Below are 14,605 nucleotides of genomic sequence, written 5' to 3'. Positions count from 1 at the left end.
GAAACACCCCTATTTCTGCAGTGGACTCGTCGAGATCCACACTAGCAATTTCGCAAGATGGCGGAAAGCGGGGGAGAGGAAGACCTTCCTAGTCCCGATCAAGTCTCTACAAAACCTCGGGTCGTGACCATCTACAAAACAGACACAGGCTTCGGTTTCAACGTCCGGGGGCAGGTTAGCGAAGGAGGCCAGTTACGGAGCATCAACGGGCAGCTGTACGCGCCGCTACAACATGTTTCCGCCGTGCTGGAGGGAGGAGCGGCCCACAAGGCCGGCATCCAGAGAGGGGATAGGATCCTTGAAGTGTGAGTAAACTTCAGTCTTGATAAAAAGATGAAAACAAAAAAAAAAAATGTTGCCGCCAATGCTTTGATAGTCCTTTACTCCTGGCATATAACTTATACGCCAGTCAGTACAGTATAGTCACTCGTTTTTGGCCTTTGTATTATGTTCGAAGTGTTTATGCTGTAAAATAAATGTAACTTCGAATGATATCTGTGTCCCATAATTTGAGTTTGTATATGGTTATGGTCTTTTTAGTACACTGGGAAAAGGTATGAAAGAAGAGAAACAAAATAATTGTAGTCAGTCATATTCATTTCTGACTGGTCTGAGGTACTTGCTGCATACACTAAACCCAGTGCTGCCTGCCCAAGTGTATAATTTTGTTATGTACATAAAGATCAAAGGTCACTCAGCATGTAGAGAAATGTAGTTTTCAGCCAGGATATGATTCACTGACCTCCCCCATGGCAGGCACGAGGTGTGGGGATGAGAAGCCAACTGTGTGTTAACACCATTATGTCAAGCCACCCATGTCTAATAATTTCAAGTTCATGGGCAACAAGATGCATGGTCACGTCCTGCCAGTTGTACTGTAGTCACCACCAGTGTGATAAAAACAGGCCCACGATAAGACGGTGTGATCATTGTAATTGAAACATTATGTGTGTAGACAGTAGGTCTGGCGATGTGTAGGAACTTTTAACCTGGTTTTCCCATGGTTATTGAGGGCACTAAATTATGATGATATGGAAGTTGTGTTCTGCATTACTGTGTGTGTAATAATTGAATTTACTGCTCATGCTATTTGTACCAATGCATCTTGTACGCTATACATGTAATTGTATGTCCATGTTACTCAGTGATATTGTCACATTAATTAATCAATTACTGATGTTTTTTTTTATATTGTCTACATTTTCTGCTGATTTAGTATTAGTGTACGTAGAGTGTACCTGTTTGGAAGCTTCATCTGTGTTCATGCTGTAGTATTGTAAACAGGTCCTGATAGCAAGCTGGTTTTGCAGAAAGGGTTGTAGAATATACATGTAATATAAAAGTACTGGGTTTCAATCTCTAGCAGGCCCCAATGTTTTGCCCATGATAAAGGCACTTCACACCTACCTGTATTTTTCCAAGGTGAAAATGAGAACAGTAAATACGAGTATACCTAAGCTTTGGTTAGGGATGTCCTCTCAGATGAGATGAAGGGAACACGCTAACAGATATCGATTTCTGTTTCTTCAGTGTTTATTAATGGCATTCCTACTAAGGTAAAATTGGGAACACCTACGAGTAGGCACATATTGCATAGGTACCTCCAGGTCCTGTCTGATTGATGCATTCAGTTTGTACAAATGGAAAGCAGGATGTCTTTTCACTGCAGTCTCTCACTCAAGGGCAGACACCTCCTGAAATTATTTCGTGTCTCAGTTATGGTGTTGGCAACAGAAGGTCAGGCGTGTTAGGACTGAAATACCACTTACTGCATCGCAAAATAGCAATATCGAAAGATGTGATCATTTTTGGATGCGGGAGAGAGTATCACATGAGATGCATCAATGGTCATGTAAGGTTTCATTTGGCTGTGTACTGACCAGCATTTCCCCAGTGTGTTTCAACACTATAGTTACAGTAATTACAATTTACAGTAGGTCTCATGAATACACATAGCTTTGTACTACCACCGAAGACATTAAAATTCAGTGGTGAGAGGTATTTTTCAGCTGTATGTGTGTATATTTGCATGTACACATTGTGTCATATTTATCATTGCTTTAAGTCATCACGTTACAGCTGCTGACAGCAGAAATATACATTGGGATGGGAAGCATCCTTGATCTATAGTTAGGACCTGTATGTTATATAACATGCTGACCTTCCACCAGAATGTGTTGCAACCTAGAATACCAATTTTTGCTACCTCCATCAAATTCTGTATGCAACAAATGTCAGCCACAATGCACTGTAACAGTATTACTTACATTGTATACGTACATTGTGCTATATATACCACACACCCAATGTTGACAATGGCTAGTACTGGTGCCACACTGTGCAATTAGGCATGTGCCAAAACCCTGTTATCTCTGCCAAGGTTATTACATGTTCAGTGGCATTACAGGAAGTTCATTTGTTACTTACGCCAGGGTATGTTAGGTTTAAAGAGTTAATGATTGGAACGTGACGTCAGTGGATACAAATTGGCTTTAGCAAAACAATCACTATGGGCTCCTATGGGGAAAGCATTCAATACCATTATTTCATAGTTTGAAGCTGGTATTGTTGCCTCTTTATCAATTGAGGTATACCACTCAATTACTTACTCAACCAATCGGCCAGAAATATATTTTTACATGTCAAATCAGCCAGAATCCTGACTGAGAATATGTTATTGCTAGTAGTCAATGTCACCAAGCATGTCCAGTATAGATCTCAACTGATCTGAAATATTTCCATTTCAAATTCGTACAAAAGCAGGTTGATTTCTGTTTTTTTATGTCATCTTCATAAGAAATATTAATCTTAGCATAAATAGTCCTTTGGTCCCTTCCATATGTTTGAAGCTGCTTAAAGCACAAAGGAATCAAAAGAATTAAAAAAATCTTTAATGTCTGGGCATCATTTGGATTTTCTGTGATCTAAACTACCAAGCCAGAGGGATTTTATGTACAAACATTGTAGTAACCTTTCATCTACCTTCCTCAGGTTTTAATGAAAATTACTACTCCTTGACACATTATCATATGGCAGCCAGGAAATCTTTACTGCATCTTGATGGTACACTTGTAACAAGGTTTTGTGTCTCAAAGGTTAAAACCACAAAGGTCTCTAGCAGGCTTTTAGCTAGGATTTTCTTGGTGGGCGTCCATTTTTTTTTATTGTATGCTATCACAGTGAAGACATGCTGAGTGCAAGATTTTAGGGGGGCTTTTTTTTAATTCATAATGCTCTCAAACACTACTTTCTGCATTTTCAGGTGTAAATTTGAGTTTTTTCCTTCAGTAAACCATCATTTTTGTATTTATAGTAAGGCTGAAGGGAGGCATGTGTGCATGGCAAGGGTTGGGAGTGGAAAAAATAGGGCGTCTTTAGGGTGTCCTACAAAAAAGTAGGGCGTCCAATTTCTCATTGTTTTCAGTACAGGGCGTCCAAAAGACACCCCCTAGCTAAAAGCCTGGTCTCTAGTCTAAATGAGGGACAAATGCTGGTGATTAGGGAAAAGTCAATGTTGTCATTTTCATTTTCTCTACTCTAAAAGCACAAAGCATGCAATTTCATGGAAGTTTTAGTAAAATTAGGAGAGACACCCTACGTCTGTTCTTATTTCTGACTTATGGCCTCTCATTTGAATGTAGTTTTAACACCCATAAGACCTACATCCTTCCAATTTTCATGAATAACCTGTCCTGGTTTTTGATGGAAGAACAAATTAATAGCCCGTAACAATTGTAGGGTGCTGCTAAGGTATCGATCCGGATTACTTGTTGATTTGATAGTTGTAGTGCTGGATCTGTGTACATGTATGACTGAAATCAATAGCTGCATATAATCAATAATTGCTCATTGGAACAGTGACCAGGGGTTTTTCTGAACAGGGGAACAGGGGCGCAGCGCCCTCATGTAACAAACCAGCGCCCTCATATCAATTTTCAGATTGAAGCCTAAGTCTTTTTCAAAATCATCTTTTTCCAGTAAAAATACAAAAACAACACCACATAACAATATATTCTAGCATTACAAACTATGTTACTCTCATAAAAATTCCAAAATCTTACCACAAACTTGAAAATTTAGCTCTAGTAGTAAAAGTTTGAATGGAAGAAACAATGTTCATTGAGAACTTGCTAAAAGACATGTAGCTAGGCCTCCTTCATTTGCATACTATAGAACAGGCTCTGAAGTGAAACATAACACCTGAGTTTGTAGCAGCTTGGATGAATGTGTTGCAATTGTGCCATGGGAAAGGTTTCAGCTTGTGGCAAACCCAATGTTGTCATCTGGAGCTACTAGTAACATTGATCACTAATTATGTGTGTAAGTGTATAAAGGGTGATTTGCAGATTGTGTGTACTGTTGGTTGTACTTATATTTTATAAGTGAAATATGCAATGCATGAATAGAAATTTGGAAAAGGTACATTGAGGTTAAGAGTTCAAATTTCCCCCCTCAAGTAGCCTCAAAATGTCCCATTTCAACTTCAAATTTTCAAAGGCTTCACATGGCGGAAGGGGGGATACCCCCCTTCCGCACCAACCCCCCCTCGGTCGCTTCGCTCCCTCGCCGTGATACTGCTCCCTCATGCCAATTTTTTCTAGAAAAACCCCTGAGTGACGATACGTTGATGGAAACGTCGTGGCTAGTTTTTTTATCTGTAATTTCTTCAACTTGAGACCAAGCTTATATCTCACAGGTTTGGATATTCAGCATTTTGGTAGGAAGACAAAGTGGGGTTGTGTGGCTTAATGGCAAAGCATTTGACTCGGAACGAAGAGGTCCCGTGTTCTAATCTTGCCAAGTCACCAACCATGTGCCATTGGGAAAGGCAACTTTCCTCATTCACTCAGGTAAAAATGAGTATGCCAGATTGATCATCATCATTTAAGGAAAAAAACAAATAAACAAACAAACATTTTTTTCCACAGAAATAAGGAGAACGTGGAAGGTGCCACTCACAAAAGAGTAGTGGACCTGATCAAGTCGGGAGGCGATGCTCTCACGTTAAAGGTCGTCTCGGTGTCCAGAAAGGAAGCGGCTCGGCTGGACTCCCAGGGCGACGACAACTCCGCCTCCTACGCCTGTGTAGACTACAGCGAGAAGAGGGCCCTCCCCATCTCCATACCGGACTACAGAACACTGGAAACTTCTGCCGAGAAATTTGTGGTAAGTTTATCCACTACGATGGCCATACTTTTAACGACACAAGATTGTCCAATACTAGATGTCCATTTTTCACTGATTTTCCAATACTTGAATGCAGTCAGTCTTTGAAGATCAATGTAGTTTAATTCTGTGGTCAAAAAAAGTAGACCTTTTTACTGCTTACTCATACTAGTTCATTTAGAATGTCAATACCTATTAGGTAGATGGAAAATCAAACATCTTTTGACCTGTTACCAAAAATGGAGTTTAGAAAGCATCATTACATGACGAGTATCATGGCGGCATGAGTTTAAAGATGTGCATCAGAAATCGGCTCTGACGGAGCAATGTGTGATTAGTGGTTCATGCATATGAAATTCTAATCAATAATTGGTCTGACAAAGCTTTTTTTTTTAAAGTTTTTGTTCTTTTCAAGAATTAGATCTGAAGATGTATTACATATTCTGAAGTGGTATTACCTACCGGTACATCTAAGCACTTTGCAGACATGTTATGTGGATTTATATTACATATTATGTTATAATATGTACATGTATGTATACGTTTAGATGTCACAAGGTCAGAGCTATACTGGCACAATGTCTATATGTCTGTATCAACTGAGATGTGAGAATGCTGATAACATTCCTGTAAGGTAGAGTCCATTCCGCGTCACCGAGCGGGTTTTTTCTCCATGTTTCTAATACGTTTGAATTATTTAGAAGAAAAGAATACCCCAGTAACAAAAGTTCTAAATTTTTCAAAAATTTGAAAATAAAAATTTGAATATATTTGAATTCATTTATATATTTCTGAAACATTTTGAATGTGACTGTCCAAAGATCTCTTTCTTTAGAATAAATTTGAACTACCCATGTGTTTCTTTCACAATTCGAAATATTTAGAACTATTTCAAACAAATAATCAAATGGTAGATGTGGGTAATTGCCCCCATAAAAGTAGGTGCTAATCCTACTCTTCTGTATTCTTCTGTATATTTTTAGATTTCACTGCTGGACACTGGTGGCTCTTTTGTTGTAAGGCATCAATGCCTGACACCCAGGCAGTCTACCTTGTACTTCACAGGGATGTGTGAATTACTTCCTTCCCATCCCACTGACCTATTTACAAAATGTTAGAAATAATTCGAAATAATGGTAAAAAATGGTAGAGTGCTGTTAGAAATATTTAGAAACTATTGGAAATGTCACAATCCACATCAGGAATATTTCAAACGTTTTAGAAAACCAGGGAATTATTTAGAATATTGACAAGATGTTCAAAATATTTCCAAATTATGAAATTTCTTAGACAAACAATTACAAAGAATTCAAAACATTTCTAAATAATGACAATAACAACCCACACGGTGACGCGGAATTGACTCTAGATAACAAGACTTTTCCACACATCTAGAAGGAAAATTGCCTGCCAACATTTTATCCCCTTCAGTCATCAACCAGTGTGGAGCTAAATGTCACGACATTTTCATGGTGTTCAAAATTTCAAAATCGATATTAACCTTCACCATGTAGCTTAACCCTTTAACCAGTACAAATTTTGTGCCGACATGCTGTCTCAGTTAGAAAAAGGTTAAAAGGTTATTCAGCTGATCAAGTTCAATAATAGTATCATGCAGACTAGTCAATTTGGAAGCAAAGACATTTTTCGTCACCAAGGATACTTACCTGTATGTCAAGAAAATTTGGATATTTCCATATTGATCATGGCACTGCATCCACAAAGTTTTTAGGTTTTCTACGGAATGAGTAAGATATACATCTGATTCAGTAAGACTAAAATATGCCAGGTTTAGCAGTACCACCCATACTGACTCTAAGTCTAAGATAAGCAGTTACGTCTTCTGTCCTATCTATCTATCTATCTATCTATCTATCTATCTATCTAATCTACACTTCCCATTTCTACCATACTGACTTTGAGATGCTGGGATGAATGTATCATCAGGTAGACTCCATCCATGCAGAACAATCTCATTTACTACAGTACAGGTTGAGTCAATCATCCACCAGAGCCAATCCTCTGTCATCTCCTGTGTACACACATCTCCTGTCTGCCAAATCTTCTGCCAATTTAACTCCTGTAAGACTGTTAGCACCAGGAGCTTGCTTGGAAAATGTCCAAGCAATTTCAGTTACCTGGTATGCTGCCCTGTTGATGTAATTTACAGGCTTGTTCATGCTTGGGAATATGTCAAGAACGATGGTCTAAGATGGGCTTTTGCTTAATAATTTAATTTGATAGTCTTCTTTTGATAAATCTGAAGTTCTTGTCTGAATATTATTGTCTTGTACTGCATTTTGATTGTTGCGAACTGTACATATGTTGTTAATATTTGTAAATATGTAATTTATATGTCTGTGGGGGAGACAACGTGAAGAGTGAGCAATCATCTGTTTTGTCTCCCGCTCCATCTTGTTACGGAAAAGCCTAATAAAGAATAAAGAGACTCTTTTTTTTCATTACGCAGCCCAGTGTTTTATTCAGCTGATGGTTTGGTGACCGTCTTGTCACCTTCCTCAGGGCAATTCTGACTGGTTCACATTGCACAGCACAGGTGTCTGCTACCATAAATGCATTCCCAAATGCACAGGAATGGTATCTACGATGGGAACACATCTATAGCAGCACCACCTGTGCTGTGCCATGTGAACCAGTCAGAATTGCCCTGAGGAAGGTGACAGATGGTCACCGAAACGACTTGGCTGAGTAAAACACTCGGTTGTCTAAAAAGCAAGAGTCTCTTTATTCAGTGACTCACCAACTTGATGAAACTATTCACAGATGAAGTCCTTATTGCTTTTTTCCATGTGTAAATTTGTGGTGAGCTCCCTTTTTATGTTGGAATTAAGTTCAAACTCTACAACTATGGACTCTACCAACACAGATGAGCTTTCATTCAGATGAAGTTGTTGTTGTATTTCCCAGGTGTACAATATCTACATGGCAGGGAGGCAGCTGTGTGCCAGGAGGTACCGGGAGTTCTCCAACCTCCATCAGACCCTCAAGAGGGAGTTCCCAGAGTTCCCCTTCCCCAAGATGCCGGGGAAGTGGCCGTTCACGCTGTCCGAGCAGCAGCTGGACGGGCGGCGGCGTGGGCTGGAACAGTACCTAGAGAAGGTCTGCTCCATCCGAGTCATCGCTGAGAGCGACGTCATGCAGGAGTTCCTGGCAGACATCACAGAAAAAGACGTAAGTAACCAGGTTTACCAGCATAACATCTGTCCAAAATCTAGTATTGCTGTTTCAGGAAAGTGATTGATTGATAGATAGACAGTCTCTTCTTTGACTAGAAATGCTAGGTTGCGTACTTGATCCTCTAATGATATCATTGTTACTATTCAGTGTTGCTGATACAATATAATGATGGTAATGTGTCCATGACTTCTCAAAATGGCAGAGATGGGTAAAAACTGTGAAACTCTCAGTTACGCATTCAAATACAAAAGGCGTACCTGTACTTCTTGAAAAGGTTTTAAAGATGCTGATCTGTTTCTTGTGCCAGTCAATGGGTCTTGAAACAGTTGTTTTGAAGTTTGACCCTTGAAAGTTTATATACATAAGTAATGTAAGTAATGTTAACTGTTATGTTGTAGAGTTGTTGTAGATAACTTTTAGAATAATACAATGTAGTAGTAGCCACAACGAGTACGTATTATGGTACAGCTTGCTTCACTTACAACAGAGCAAGCAGTGTGAGTCACCAACATTTCCATTCTGATGTTTAACATTACTACAGAAAACTGATGACAGGAAAAAAAAGGTGTTAGAGTTATTGTCTGTCTGGTCTGGGCCTGTTCTGCTACACGGCATGATTTGTCTGTCCTTGCTCTCTCTCCTCTACTTAGCCCAACCCTGAGTGGACTGTCAACATTAACGTGCACTCTCTGGTATGACTACGACCAGTTTTCATTTGCCCTCTGCTCTATCACTACTCTTTACCATTGTACACACCTACTAAAGGAATGAAATGGCTTCCAGTTCTAAATATCTCAGCTTGATTTCATTTTTGTACTTTTCTGTTCAAAACATAAAAATGTAGTGTTGACATACAGATTTCCCTGCTTTAATTCAGCCACCTGATGAGTGATTAGCCCATGCTATTACCCATTTTTATTACTTCATGCACCATTATTAGATTTTGTTGTCATACCGTAGATCTCTTGCTGTTTTGCTCTGTTACAACTGCTGTTTTGCTGTTCATCCCATCTTGTTTCTGTAGGCTGGTTATGTTTTGTACCATAGTTTGTGTGTGTTAGATCTACATGTAGATGGTCTGTGGCCATGAAGGTATGGTCATGTTGTCTACGGGTATTTAACATCAGTATGAAACATACAAGTGTACAAATGTACACCGGGTTCACTTACTCAACTTCCAGACGATGGTCTTGCCTTGATTAGATTAGATCATGACAAAGACAAACTTGTCATGTGCTGACTTCAGTAATACCAGTACATGCTCTGATCAGAAAGGAAACCTTGTAGATTTTACATGACTGTTATCCAGTAATGCTTTGAAGTCATGATGTATTTGTATGAATGGATATTTTATTAAGATCAAATCGTATTTCCAAGTTGCTTTTAACAAAATCCATCAGGCATCTGACAGACAGTTTTCCTAGTTACTGTGGAGTAGTGAACTTCAATGACTTGTATATACATGTATGATTCTTCCATTGCTTGATTTGTCAATGCAGAAATCTTAAAAAAAAGTAATCCTTTTCCATCCAAGTTGCTTCCTCATAGCTCCATTATATATGTGCATATGTCTAGCCACTTCTATGTCCATAGTCAGGAATGTAATAGCCCAATAGGTACTTATGTGCTGTCTGATATGTATGACTGTGTTGCCTAACTGCTGCAGGTGAACAGTGGTACAGCTGAGGTGGACCTGAGAGTCCTGTTACCAGACAGAAGCACACTCACTGTCACCATCAGGAGAAACAACAACACAGACCAGGTCTACGACGTAAGTCTACTTATCGCCCTCATTTTTCCCTTATAGCAATGGATTGATGCAAAATCTCTCTCAAGCTCTCATATGCCACCAAAGGACATCAATCAAGAAGCTCATTAATTTGTATAACATACTTAACCATTGGTATCCAATCTATAATGTAATGGTTAACATGGAAGGTACTCTGCTCTTGAGGGTAAGCTTTCTTCACCTTGTGCTACAATTACATTTGCCTGTCAGTCCAGGCCTAAAGCTAGACTTCTATCTTTGCACTGCCCCCCACCCCCACTTGTTGTTCTATAGTTGGTACTACTGGTAATATTAATGGCTCTAAACTCCTCTGTTTCTACAGGCTGTAGTAGACAAACTGGGACTTGATGAGGAACTACTTCCCTACTTCGGACTGTTTGAAATTATGGACACAAACTTTGGTGAGTTATGTACGGAACAAAATCAGTCATCATTGCATAATGTTGTATGCACATAAGTATTTGGAAGGATGTGTCACAACGTTTGACTAACAATTTTGACCTATGTTTACATTGGTTCATGTTGCATCATGTGGCATAATAGTTGAAGGGTTCAGCTTGGAACCAAGAGGTCCCAGGTTCGATCTCCTGACATACACAATGTTGGAAAAGGCACTTTGCATGACTTCCCTCCCTGTACAGTGGAGTGATGCCCACCGGGCCTTTCAGCTAATCATTGATACAGTGTCCAAACACTGATGAGGACACAGACGGATTTGGTGTCGCCAGTGTGCTAAGATCTTCACATTTGCCTAAGAACCGTACGTTACTCTCCTGTGTTTTGTCTCCTGTAGAGAGAAAACTGGTGCCCACAGAGTTCCCCCATAACCTGTACATCCAGAACTACACAGCTGCAGCCTCCACCTGCATCGCTCTGCGTAAATGGCTCTTTGACCTGCAGAGAGAACTGCAGCTGTCGCACCTGGACATGGCCAACACCTTCTTCTACTGGCAGGTGGGTGTAGGTGGCACAAATAGTGCACAGACAGCAACAGGTACTATAAATCACTTTATATTTGCAGTAGCAAAATTTTGCAGTCTCAGAAAAATGTTCACAGTGGAGGCAGGTGCAGAAAAAAGAAAGTCGGCAAATATTTTCTTCACAGGATAGATAATTTGCGGTACAGAGTGACCACAGAAACAGCTGATATAAAAGTACAGCAAGTATAAAGTGATTTACAGTATTTGCCAAGTCCAAGTACATCAATTACTGCAGTAATGATAGATACATACATATATCTGCAATTTACTCACACCAATCAGTGAAGTTGAATTTATTGGCCTTTAACTTGCCTGTATGATTTACCAGGTAAAGTTTGATACATAAACTTTTGTGGAAACATAACACCTTGATGTCTTGGTTTCTAGGTCAATCTGCTTTACCTTACCTTTGACGTATAATGTGGAGTACAGCCATGACAGGATTCGGCTCGTTTAGCTCCATGTCAAACACCTTCCCATCTCACAGTTAAGCAGGGTTGAAGATATGATTCCAGGAGAAGTCATAGGTCAATAGAAGTCCTGCCATAAGCGGCAGTTAGCAGTCAGTGACCCAGTCCTGGTGGTGGAGAGTAATGTCACCTGTCTGGACTGTGACAAGACAGATTTATCATGGACCAGTCTCTGGCCTGACCTCTGCACCTACAGATAGAGTGAAGATATATCAGCAGGACTTTTGGCCACATCACACACTTACAGATGTGGCCCATGGGGCACAGTTTGACAGGCTGGTTAGGAGCATGCATGTGGAACGTGGGTGATTGTATAATATGTCAAGCTTCGATCTCGTGTAGATCCATGTTCTGTCATCCTGCAACATCACATCTGTCTTTCTGTCATCTCAAGTTAGAGGAAAATGAAACACTGCATAAACCAAATCAGATTTTGCCAATTTGTACAGTGTTTTCAATCTAGTTTGCACAAATTGACTGCTGCATGGGAATGGGATTCAAATCATAACAGTTGTCTTTGAGGGGAATATGTCGTACCACAAGTATGTGTCTGTATTGTATACAGTTGTGTACGGAGATTTTGTTTTTTGCTGAGCTTGCTTGTTTGCTTGTGTGTCCATATTATTTGAATACAGTAGATAGAGTCACAGTAAGTAAGGGGAAATGGCATAACCTAAGACTGACAGGAAGGTCAAATTGGAAGTTAAAATTGTTTCCCATAGGCTGGAAATGAATGGTACAGTTTAGGAGCTCAGGAACCCAAGGATTGCTAGTACATCCAGCAAGAAATTCACAATAATGAATAAAACAATGCAGGAAAACTCAATTTCTTGTCAGATGACTAACAACAGTATTGTTTGTTACAGGCTATAGACGATGTTGGGAAGGGCAGAATCAGGCCGGGCGACCACATTTATGAACTCAAGTCTCTGCAGGACAGGGGCAAGAAACAAGAGGTACAAAAACAGCTTGTTGTTTCCAGGACATTATTCCAGCTTAATGGACTATAATCAGTGCTTTGTCTTCACTATGCAGCCAATTTTGGCTCTTTAATCTAATCTGATTCACTGTGGTGGCGCCACCATTTTGACACTATCAAATTTCCTTACAAAGTGATAAATCTTGATGATGAAAAGCTATTGAATTCTACTTCATCAGTTTCCATCCATCCTTCTTCCTTCCTTTCAGTATTTGAAGCTTGTGAGGAAGTGTGAAGGCTACAATGAGATTGCATTCCCCCACTGCCCCTGTGACTCCAGGAAAAAGGGCCATGTCATCGTGGCCCTGACCATAGAACACTTCACACTCACGGCATGTACAGAGGAGGGAGAACCAGAGGTAAGGTTACACTACTGCTTTGATGGGGAACAGAAACTATATTTACATGCATATGAACAAATAGGGAATTTGAGTAGCGGAAATTGTAGAGTTGCAGGTTGACAGATGTATCCCTGCAATCCATTTTAGACTGCAGCAATTGCTGATAATACAAGTACATGCAGTAGGAATATCACTATCAATGTTACCATTGCAAGCTGCTGAGATGTTCACATTTTGACAGTTACACATAGCAGTTTTCCCCAGTGATTTGTGCAAGTATGACTATGTGATTGGAGCTTGTCAAACCTTTGTCACACATGCCAACTCCAATTATTGCCTATCACACAGTGGCTTGTAACATGTCCGCTTCTGAATGTATCAGTTATATAGCTAGGAGTAGAGCATACTCATGTGATACATGTATCAGAGAAAAAATAGTACATAATTGGCCTTAATGTGCAGTGAAATGTATGTGCTTCCCATTCCAAATTTGAATACTGGAACCAATGTTCTCACAATTTTTTGTTTGAATACAGCAAATTTTCTCAACTTCTGGTGCATTTTGCATTGATACTTGTATTTTCATGGCTGGGTATATGGCATGAAAAGAATACAGCATAGTGTATTCTGCATCACCCTCGGTCCCAGCCCCCCTGTATGTTGTATCTCTATATTCCTTGCGTGTGTAGGCTTTCAAGCTTTTGGATTCAGGATTTGCCTCTCATGTGTTCCTGGACATGTTCACATCGGAACAAGTCTCGCAAGACAATTCTTTCGTATGATGCCCAATTGACATACAACCACTTCTATATAAGAGAAGAGCGTTACACTCCCATTAGTGTGTATATAGATATTGACAAAGTCTGTTGTATACAAGAAAAGTGCCAGGCTCTCCCATTCCTCTAATATGTTATACCTGTACAGAGCCAGGTGATCACGTTCAGCTGGGAGGAGATGACCCAGTGGGAGGTGGATGATGAGGGCATGGCCTTCTGTTTCCAGTACCAGCGAGGGGAGAAAAAACCACGCTGGGTCAGGATCTTCTCACCACATGTAAGCCACTCATTCATCTGTACCGTACATCCATTCATCACTGACAGGGGACTGGGAACTTTAGTCAATATTTCATGCAAAAGTTGTCTGCTAAATCTCAAACCTGTACTTTTAATCATGGAAGATAAGAGTTACATGTCTTTCTAGCAGCGCGGACATTTGCAACAAATGCAGAGTTGGGCTTAGTGTTTTGGGCCTGTTTTGCCCTTTGCCTTAACCCTAGAACAACCAGAAAGACAAACAAAACACTGCAAAACCATGCCTAAAACAATTATCCAGTCCTAGTCTAGTAGATCTTATCCTAGTCCAATATCCTTGAGAAGATCTATGTTGTTTGCTACCCATAGTACACCGTGCCTCCCATAATGCAATACGATCATTGACAAGGTTCGCATCATAAAGTACTGGTCTTTTCTTACTCCCCTCAGTTTGTGTACATGTATGACTGTTTCGAGAGGATCGTCCAGGAACTAGGTACAGTCACAGCAGCAAATGTGAGTTGGTTTTCATTATACTGTATACGTACAAGGTTTATGTGCTGATTCAAGCAAATTCAATGGCTTTTGTCAGCTTTTGTGGGATGCCCTTGTAAAGTAAAGTAGCCGTGTAGTATCATTTCTGAGGCCTGT

At 40.0% G+C, this 14,605-nt stretch overlaps 1 protein-coding gene across 1 annotated transcript; it reads left to right on the top strand.

Annotated features, from left to right (window-relative positions):
* The first annotated feature begins 31 nt into the window (after positions 1 to 31).
* Positions 32 to 14,605, top strand: LOC109463069 (sorting nexin-27-like). Its single transcript, XM_019759775.1, has 10 exons — positions 32 to 305; positions 4,929 to 5,166; positions 8,095 to 8,358; positions 10,031 to 10,135; positions 10,476 to 10,554; positions 10,947 to 11,107; positions 12,470 to 12,559; positions 12,792 to 12,941; positions 13,848 to 13,976; positions 14,405 to 14,605. The coding sequence occupies exons 1-10, from the start codon at positions 58 to 60 to the stop codon at positions 14,516 to 14,518; spliced, it is 1,578 nt and encodes a 525-aa protein (XP_019615334.1). The 5' UTR covers positions 32 to 57; the 3' UTR covers positions 14,519 to 14,605.

This window comes from Branchiostoma belcheri, unplaced genomic scaffold (genome assembly GCF_001625305.1).
Source record: "Branchiostoma belcheri isolate BF01 breed outbred unplaced genomic scaffold, Haploidv18h27 scaffold121, whole genome shotgun sequence".
NCBI classification, from domain to species: domain Eukaryota; kingdom Metazoa; phylum Chordata; class Leptocardii; order Amphioxiformes; family Branchiostomatidae; genus Branchiostoma; species Branchiostoma belcheri.
Note: the sequence above shows the minus strand (reverse complement) of the source record. Positions and strands in the feature narration are given on the sequence as shown.

Excerpts from the sequence above, each read along its gene's own strand:
- LOC109463069 (XM_019759775.1), top strand. The coding sequence starts at position 58 with ATGGCGGAAAGCGGGGGAGAGGAAGACCTTCCTAGTCCCGATCAAGTC. Across the intron at positions 306-4,928 it reads GGGGATAGGATCCTTGAAGT|AAATAAGGAGAACGTGGAAG; the intron begins GTGAGTAAACTT and ends TTTTTTCCACAG. Across the intron at positions 13,977-14,404 it reads TCAGGATCTTCTCACCACAT|TTTGTGTACATGTATGACTG; the intron begins GTAAGCCACTCA and ends TACTCCCCTCAG.